This window comes from Octopus bimaculoides, chromosome 17, assembly GCF_001194135.2.
Source record: "Octopus bimaculoides isolate UCB-OBI-ISO-001 chromosome 17, ASM119413v2, whole genome shotgun sequence".
NCBI classification, from domain to species: Eukaryota; Metazoa; Mollusca; class Cephalopoda; order Octopoda; family Octopodidae; genus Octopus; species Octopus bimaculoides.
In genome coordinates this window covers 50286888-50296684 of record NC_068997.1, presented here as the reverse complement: position 1 = coordinate 50296684, position 9797 = coordinate 50286888, and the positions used below count along the sequence as shown (strand labels likewise).

Genomic DNA, 9797 nt, shown 5'->3' with positions numbered 1-9797 from the left:
TTTTGAGCGTGGCCGTTGCCAGTACCGCCTGACTGGCTCCTGTAGGATTTTCGAGCGAGATCGTTGCCAGTGCCCCTGGACTGGCTTGTGCGGGTGGCACATAAAAGACACCATTTCGAGCGTGGCCGTTTTTGTGCGGGTGACACGTAAAAGCACCCACTACACTCTCTGAGTGGTTGGCGTTAGGAAGGGCATCCAGCTGTAGAAACTCTGCCAAATCAGACTGGAGCCTGGTGTTGCCATCCGGTTTCACCAGTCCTCAGTCAAATCGTCCAACCCATGCTAGCATGGAAAGCGGATGTTAAACGATGATAATGATGATGATGAACTCAATGAACTCAACACTTCAACTTAACAACCCACTTGAAACTGATATAAGGTTTCTTATATTTGAATTATGAACTGTATCTATACACAGTGCCTACTTATAGTTAGATGGTCATAGTTATTTGTTTAAGGACTCTCTCGTTACTTTAATGAATGAGGGTTCAACAAGATACAGTTACACACTGGTGGTGTGTTGGCATCTCAGTTTGCTGGACAACCTCTCCGGTGAATATCATTGTAGTGAGCAGGGTTTGTGCAGAGCCAGTCCCACTTCTCTTCTCCTTCAAACTAGTTTAGGCCTAATGCAACAAGTCCCACGAGCCTAGTAGTTATTAGGAATTGTATGAGCGGCTAAAGAGCTGGAGGGCCTTGTCTGCTTTGGGTCCATTGGGGTTTCTGTAAGTGCCCTTTTTCATAGAGGCAATTCTGTGACACGCTAATTAAGCCATAGCTGGGACCCTGACAGGTACTACTACTACTACTACTCTGGGTCAGAGTAGACCTGGGAAAGAGGTGGTTCCACACTCCTCAACACCCTGGAACTCCCAAACCAGGGACCACAGTCTAATTTACATTATACAGACTAGAGTTGCCTTACAAAAGTTTCTCAAGACTTAACTAATATCATCAACACTACACTCATTATGAATAGAAGACTTGCAACAGATGGAGGTTCAAATTCATCACAAGAAAAGAAAAATATTGGATTAAAATGTGGCATCATTGGTTCATATCACAATCTTTTTGCATTCATAGAAATCATGTTTACTGGTTTACAAGCTGGCTGGCTACCCTTGGAATTCATAGATCTTGTTGCCACTGCCTTAATCAATCATCAAAACGCATGCCATTTTAGAGGTAAAAGACAAACAAGCAACTCAAATACCATCTACTAAACTTAAAGCAGCCTATAACAGCTGTACTGGCTGCCAGTCAACCGAGGGATAATCTAGATTAAGTCACATAACCTTTGTATACTCAACCAGCAGCTTGATCGTCACATAAAAATATCTTTATCATGCTAAGTATTAGAATCCACACGACCCAATCCTCAAGGCAAGAAAGCCAATATGTTCTGACCTAATTTAACATAGATCTGAAGACACTTTTATACAAGAACTGAGGATATATATATATATATATATATATATATATATATAGAACAATTGAATATCATTTGACCAAGCTAAAGTCAGCATCAATAACAGATAGCTGATCATTCTTGTTTCAATATCCACTTTTCCATACTTGTATGGGTTGCATGGAGCCTACAGAGGCAGATTTTCTAGAGCTGGATGTCCTTCCTGTCGCTAATCCATACCTGCTTCCAGGTAAGGTAATATTTTCCCTAGGCCACATATGTTTTTGCAGGATATTGCTAATGAATGATGTTGCTTATATATGATAGTGACACTCACTCACAGCTAACACCACGTAAAGACAAGGAGACCCATACATGCATTTCCCATCTACAAAATTGACTCACAAGGCTTTGGCCAGCTTGGGGCTATAGTAGAAGACACTTGCTCAAGGAGCCAGTGCTAGGACTGACCCTGAAATCAAGTGACTGGAGAGAAAACTTCTCAATCATACAGTCATGCCTGAAACTATTCTTTTATTCTTTAACTTGTTTCAGTTATCTGACTGTGGCCATGCTGGAGCACCACCTGGAGGCGTTTTAGTTGAACAAATCGATCCCAGGATTTTTTAAATCAACAGCCAATGAAACTAGGTCGAAAGAATAAAAAAAAAAAGGAACCAGAGGAAAAGAGTTAAAATATACACAAAAATAGACCCTTGAAGTGTTCATTGTAACAAAAAAGGTAAGGAAAAAAAATTAAGCATGAAAATTTTCAGCCTGAAAGAATCAACTGTGTTAAAATTCCATGGATTGTGCACATCTACATGATTTCTCATCAAGAATTATTCTATTGATTTACTCTTACAACCCACTTAACACGTCTTAGAAATTCTCATTATTTGCATCTTTTCTTGGTAACGTGCAAATGAAGCATTCATCTCACTTCAGTATCATTTAGTATTAAAGCAGCAAGCTGGCAGAATTGGTAGCACAGTGGGAAAAATGCTTAGTGATATTTCGCCTGTCTTTATGTTCTGAGTTCAAATTCCACCGAGGTTGATTTTGCCTTTTATTTTTTTAGGGTTAATAAAATAAGTACTAGTTGAACACCGAACTCTGGGATCGATGTAATTGATTAGGTTCCTCCAAATTCCAGGCCTTGCATCTATAGTAGAAAGGATTATTATTATTATTGTTGTTCATCATCATCGTTTAATGTCTGCTTTCCAAGCTGGCATGGGTTTGACGGTTTGACTGAGGGCTGGCGAGCCAGAAGGCTGCAACAGGCTCCAATGTGATCTGGCAATGTTTCTACAGCTGGATGCCCTTCCTAATGCCAACCACTCCGAGAGTGTAGTGGGTGCTGTTTACATGCGACCGGCACGTGGGCCAGTCAGGTGGTACTGGCATCGGTACCGCCTGACTGGCCCTCGTTGTTGTTGTTGTTATATTAAGGCAGTGAGGTTGCAGAATCATTAGCACATTGGACTAAATGCTTAGCAGCATTTCTTCCAGCTCTTCATATTCTGAGTTCAAATATGGCCAAGGTCGACTTTGCCATTCATCGTTTTAGGGTTGATAAAATAAGTACCAGTTCAGCAATGGGGGTTGATGAAATTGACTAGCTCTCTCCCCTCAAATTCGAACCTTGTGCCTATGGTAGAAAGAACTGGCATTATTAAAGTAGTGAGCCAGCAAAATAGTTAGTCTGTTGGACAAAGTGCTTAGCAGCATTTCTTCTGGCTTATGTTCTGAGTTCAAATTCCGCTGAGGCCAACTTTGCCTGTCACAATTATGGGGTTGATGAAATAAAGTACCAGTCAAATACTGGAGCTGATGTGTGACTAACCCTTCTCCTTAAACTAATGGCCATGTACTAAAACTTGAAGCTGTTATTATCATCAAGGTGGCACATTGGTAGAATTGTTACCATGTTGGTCATAGTGTTAAGTGGCATTTCTTCAGACTCTTTATGTTCTGAACCCAAATGTCGCTTTGCTTTTAATCCTTTTGGGGTCCATAAAATAAGTACCAGTTGAGCCCTGGGACTGATATAATTGACTAGGCCCCTCCCCACAAAATTTCATGCCTTGTGCCTGTAGCAGAAAAAAAAAATCATTATTATTAGAAGAGTCAAATATAATAACTGTCTCCATCCTAAGAAAAGACCCTGTTATTTGTGTAAATGTTTGAAATTATGAAACATTCCAATGTTAAAAGTAAAGAAAAGAAAAAGTGGAATGTGATTCAGTAAATGAGTTGGTATAGGAAGTGAATAGACCCCAAAATAACTTTATATGGTTATTGGGAGATATATGTAGAGGTGTGGTTATTAGGGAATATATAACAAGATATGGTTATTAGGGAGTGCATGTAGGGAGATGTAATGAGGTGTAGAAAAGGGGGGTGGAATCAGTGTAAGCCTGTAAGCAGTGTGCTTGTGCTGTTACATATATTTTACAACCAGCATACAAAGGGGGAAAAAAAAGGGTGCACATAGGGTTTTCAAGATGAAATCAAATTTGTTTTCATTAAAGAAATTTGAGTATTGCTTACTCGCATCAACACACGCTTACTTTGCAAAGAAATTAGAAAGACAGCTCTGGGTGGAATATGTAGAGAGAAGTGAGTGACAAGGAGGGGTCAGTTACTTACTCTGTGGATAATCCCTGCTGAATGCAAATGCTTAATTCCACATAGCATTTGATAGAGAAGATATGACATTCTTTCATGATCTAAATCCATCTGTATGACCTGACACAGGTTTGCATCCATTAGTTCCATAACAAGGTACCTGGGAGAGCGAGAACGGAAATGGAGAAATGGAGAAAATATGAGACAATTAGAAAAAAACTGGATGTCATCTAACTGTAAACAAGAGTTAATAAATAAACAGCAATCAACAATAAAGAGTAACTTCTGACAGATATAAAGTTATATAAAAAAAATTCCTGTCAGTTTCCATAATGAGTATTGAAGACAGTGAAATGGCACAACCATTGAAGCTTTGGACAAAATGCCTGGTGATATTTATTCTGACTTCTTGTGTTCTTAACCCTTTTACTGTGGAAATCAGACACATCTTCTCAAACTTGCTTCATCCATAACCTTTTAGCATTCAGATTACTCTGTTGGATGTGATGCTAATTCAGTCACATTGTTTTAAATTTGTCACGCATAGAGTAGGTGTAAGGGGCTAGATTTGGTCGATTTTGACATAAAATGGGTGCAAAAAAAAGTGTGTGTGTATGTATGCATGTATGTATATAAATATTGGAGGGAGGAAAAAAAATTGTCCCAGTAGCAGCAGCAGCAGCTTATAACAACACTTGATGCATTTTGGCCTTCTTGGGCTGTGTGAATGATGTGTATTCACAGCTACATGCTCAGACAAAATTTGTTGCCACCCATAGCTGCTGCTAGGATGATCTTTTGTCTTCCTCTAATCAACATCATCGTTTAACATCCGTTTTCCATGAGGCATTGATTAGATGGCTTGACAGGAGCTGACCAGCTGAAGGGCTCTTCAGGCATCACGTCTGTTTTGGCATGGTTTCTATAGCTGGATGCCCTTCTTAACACCAACCACTTTACACAGTGTACATGGGTGCTTTTTATGTGGCACCAGCACTTACAAGTCCACAAGAGGGACACTCAACTGGAGAGGGATGCAGGGGATGAGCCTATATGCAAGGGCAACCACGCTTTTACTTAGCTTGAAATGTCTTTTCAAGCACAACAAACTGCCAGGAATCTCATTCCCCTGCTATCCACTCTGTGAGTCCCAACACCTGGTGCTATTTTTTAACACAGTATCTTTATAAGAGTTTTTATCGTGGATGAAAACCAAGCTATCTTGTTCATCGATGATGTGTATGCATTAAATACGATAGGTAGATGGCTATTTCAATTTAATGCTACTTCAATTGTGTACACCGAGTTTATATTTAGCCTGGTGGATATTTGCAACACCAGTGCACTATTTCCTATATATATTGAAGATAGCAGATTTTATCTAAGCATGTGACTACAATTGCACATCATTAAAAAGACACGAGAGGGTTGAAATGCATCTGGTGTTCTCACTAGCAACTGCCAGGACAATTTTTCATCTCCTTCCAATATATATTGTGTTTTCAAACATTTCTATAAAAGATTTTTATCTTAGACAAAACCTGCTGCAACTTACCTATCAATTGTGTATATACATTGCATATGATACATAGGTGGCTATTTTAATGTAATTCTGCTTCTATTGTATTTATTGGATTTCTACTTATTGAATTATTAGTACTTGTACCCTTATCATAATTACCAGGTAGTCTGGCTTTTTCAGTTATGAGTACAGGTCACCTGGCAGGCTTCTACTGTTTCTATCCACCTTATTTCACCCACAAGGTTTGGGGTGGTCCGAGTTATGTTAAAAGACAATGCAGCAGGATTGAAACCAGAGCTTCATGGTCAAGAAGTGAACTTCTTAACCATTTGGCCATGCCTACATGCATACAATATAAACGGTAAATGAAACTAACAGGAAGCAAAGAGTAAACTGTGATAGAGAGAGAGAGAGAGAGAGAGAGAGAAAGTGATGCTGAAGAGAAAAAGAAGATAGAGAAGTGAGAGGTGAGAGAGAGAGAGAGAAAGTGATGCTGAAGAGAAAAAGAAGATAGAGAAAAGAGAGAGAGAGAGAGAGAGAGAGAGAGAAAGAGAGAGAGAGAGAGAGAGAGAGAAAGAGAGAGAGAGGGATGAATTAAAAATATATAAATTTTCCATGCTATTTAGCATCACATAAAATTATTACTGAATTCCAGTCACACAGACAGAGAGAAAACAGTAAAGTATGGCAGGTCAGAAATATTCTAATAAATCAATAGAAACAAAGGAGGAGGAGGATGAAGAGGAGGGAGAAGAGGAGGATATCCTCAAAAGCAACAAAACTGAAACAAAGCGAATGAAGATAAGATCTACTCACACATCTTGAAAATCCTCTAAAGTTTTCTGTGGTGTGAATGCATTTAAGAGACCTATAATCTGAAAACAGAAACAAACAAAATATATATTAAGAATCATCATCATCATGATGAAATTTTAAACACATTTTGGTAATAGAATTATAAGCCTTCGTTGTATCTTGACTATAGAAAATGGTCTAATATTAAGGAATATAAGCTTACATAAGAGAAAAAAAAAACAAAAAAAAAACAGGCTGTTTCATTCCCATGTATACAAATGCCCATTTTCCCCTGTTACAGAGGTTTCTACAACCTATTATTATACTATTTCCTGTAGCCTATATTATGGTGAAGGCTTATAATCCAATTTACAAAAAATTTCAGTTGCTTCCATTTCCTAATCCATGTAGAATTCACACATGGTTAAATACATTGCTATATTATAATGTTTCCTGTTGCCACAGAACAGAGTTTCTCTAAGTGGATACCCTGAAAGAATTCTGGGATCCTTTCAAGATGAGGTGTGCTTTAATGAAATTTTAATGAAAAAGGTATTTTACAAATCAGGTAAATTAAATAGTCTTCCACATTTTCATAAAAGTCATATTATGACATGATATTTTTAGAGAAATACATTCTCTCGCTAAAATAATTTTTGCTTCGGTTAATGTTTTATGAAACTTAAAATGGCGGGGTTTGTTTGTGAAATACAGGAATGGGTTCTGAGATTCTTTTGAAATATTCTATAAGGATTCTGTGACAGAATAAGTTTAGGAAGTGCTGGCAGAGGGCACATTGCCAATACAGGAAAGTAGCAGAAAACTACTAAACACTTTGTACCAACAGTTCACAAGGACTGCAGTATTATGCAGTAAAAAGCGGAGTCACTGTGAAGAACTGTACTGATGTGAAAGGTGATGGGGTCGGTTCTCAATCAGGGTCCATATGGCCCTTGGGGATCCATATAACATTTTGTTGTTAGAATTAATGTGCAATAAATTGGTTATATTTTTACAATACACCAAATATTTTAATCTTTTTTAATACAATTCCTAATATCTATTTAATAATAAAAACAGGATTTTTTAAACATTGAATGGCTATGAGGCTTCACTGGAGTAAAATAAGAATTATAGGGGTCCATAAGTAAAAAATGATTGAGAAACGCTGATCTAAATGGATTAAGCTCTCATTTATACACACAAAACACAAGTATTTCCTTGATTTTTTTTTTTCCTGCTACTAGCTACTATGTAACCAGTAATACCTGCCACATGAGGATTGATGGAGGTTGTCAGCCTTGGAAGGTAGTCCATCTACAAGAAGGAAAACTCCAGCTCCAAACCTCTGCTGTGTTGCAGTGATACCCAGGCATGGGAAAGATCCAGGAACAAACCTCAAGGAAAAATCTGGAGTTGGAGCCCCTAAATACAACATACAAGCCTAGACAATGTGTTACGGGGGACAGGATGTTGCTCATGCAGCATGGCCCCTCTCTCTACAACACTGCTGGGTCCAAACGAATAGCAGGGCTGTAACAGTTTGGCAGCAGTGCTGTTGCAGGAGCTACCAGAACGAAGTTATAATAAACGACAAACTGCCTTAGGGGCTCCAACTCCAGATTTTTCCTTGAGGTTTGTTCCTGGATCTTTCCCATGCCTGGGTATCACTGCAACACAGCAGAGGTTTGGAGCCGGAGTTTTCCTTCTTGTAGATGGACTACCTTCCAAGGCTGACAACCTCCATTAATCTTCATGTGGCAGGTATTACTGGTTACATAGTAGCAGGGGGAAAAAAAATCAAGGAAACCTGACCTGACTGTAACATGTACATGCTATTGGATGGCTGTTGGCTCATATGAGTTCCTCCGCCCATAGACAAGTTTTGTTTTTTATCCTGCAGGATGTCCAATAGTCCTCCTCCTCACCAAACAAACTTGGTGGGATTGCTGATTTAGTCATCGATGACCCGGCCATGTAACAGGTTGTACTGGGGTACATGTTACCAGTAGCATTCAGGAGTGACCTGACATATAAACACAAATATATAATAAGCAAAAATGAAGACTAAAGAGAGTGGCTGTGAATTCTGCAAGCCATAGCAAAAGCAACTTGTCTAAGAGAGCAGGGAACTCTGATGAAGAAGTGATACCGAGTAGAGGGTGCTCTGATACCGAGTAGAGGGTGCTCTGATACCGAGTAGAGGGTGCTCTGATACCGAGTAGAGGGTGCTCTGATACCGAGTAGAGGGTGCTCTCTTACTTTAATAGACAAACCTCATGGAGGCTGAGAGTACATCTCAGATGACAAAGTGATGAGACATTACACAGATACCAGCACAGAAAAGTAAATTTAAAATGAGGAAGATATATAGAAGCACACACAAATGTTATGTATTTACATAAACATCTCATCTGGTGAAGATAGGAAAGTTATAACATTGCCTCTGAGGGTCAAACACTGTGTCAGGTGTAAACTGTAGAGCGTAAAGACAAGCATGACATTATTGTTTTGACATCCACTTTTCTACGTTTGTATGTGGTTGATGAAATTTGTTGAGGCAGATTTTCAATGATTGGATATATTTCCAAAGATGATTGGAAATAAAGGACACTGTGACACTTGTTTTACGACTGTTACACAATGTCAAGACAAAGATACATGCACATACGTATATACATACAACAGTCTTTCAGTCTTTGTCCACCAAATCCACACAAGGATTTTGTCAGCTTGAGGCTATAGTAGAAGACATTTGTCTAAGGTGTTACATAGTGAGACTGAACCCAGGACCATGTGGTTGGGAAGCAAACTTCTTAACCACATAGCCATACCTGTACCTAAAGGCTAAAGATTGGGATTCACATTCATTTTAGAAGTTGTTTTTCATCATTTTTCTTGGGTGTCTTACGTAATGTATGAGACTGAAGACCTCTGGCACACACACATTTCATCTGTTTGTAGATGTAAGATTAAAATTTCGTTTCCTTTCTTAGCTTAAGACTGTAGGGTGGAATTTGAAGGAAGTTTGGCTGCCAAATCTAGCATGCACCCATATAAATCCCACCCTTCATTAGTTTTAAGTAAATGTTAGTGTTGTGATGTAGTCAGAGATCAGTTGTAGCTGTGAAACTATGATGAAAAATATTCCAGTTGGGATAATCCCATCATTTGTATATTGAGAACTATACAACAATGTTCAATATAGCCTTTATTTAAAAGTGTGATTTGCGAGAGTTTTGGCTGCTATTTTCAGCAGGTTGTATGATTTTACCAAACCCTGACAAGTCCGATGATAAGTACCAAGTTTACATATTTGTGTCTATATCATCATCATCATCATCGTCATTTAACGTCCGCTTTCCATGCTAGCATGGGTTGGACGATTTGACTGAGGACTGGTGAAACCAGATGGCTACACCAGGCTCCAATCTGATT

The 9797-nt window shown here is 38.8% G+C and overlaps 1 protein-coding gene across 6 annotated transcripts in view; it reads right to left on the bottom strand.

Moving 5' to 3' along the window:
- LOC106878992 (stress-activated protein kinase JNK) overlaps positions 1-9797 on the bottom strand; it is a 128976-nt gene that overhangs the window by 28266 nt on the left and 90913 nt on the right. For all 6 annotated transcript variants that reach the window (XR_001410582.2, XR_001410583.2, XM_052973973.1 and 3 more), the window contains 2 exons: positions 6381-6439; positions 4064-4202 (listed from right to left, as the gene is read on the bottom strand). Coding sequence is in view for 4 of the 6 variants with exons in the window: in XM_052973973.1 (XP_052829933.1) it covers positions 4064-4202; positions 6381-6439 (198 nt within the window). In the remaining 2 variants the exon portion in view is untranslated. The remainder of the gene's footprint in view (positions 1-4063; positions 4203-6380; positions 6440-9797) is intronic.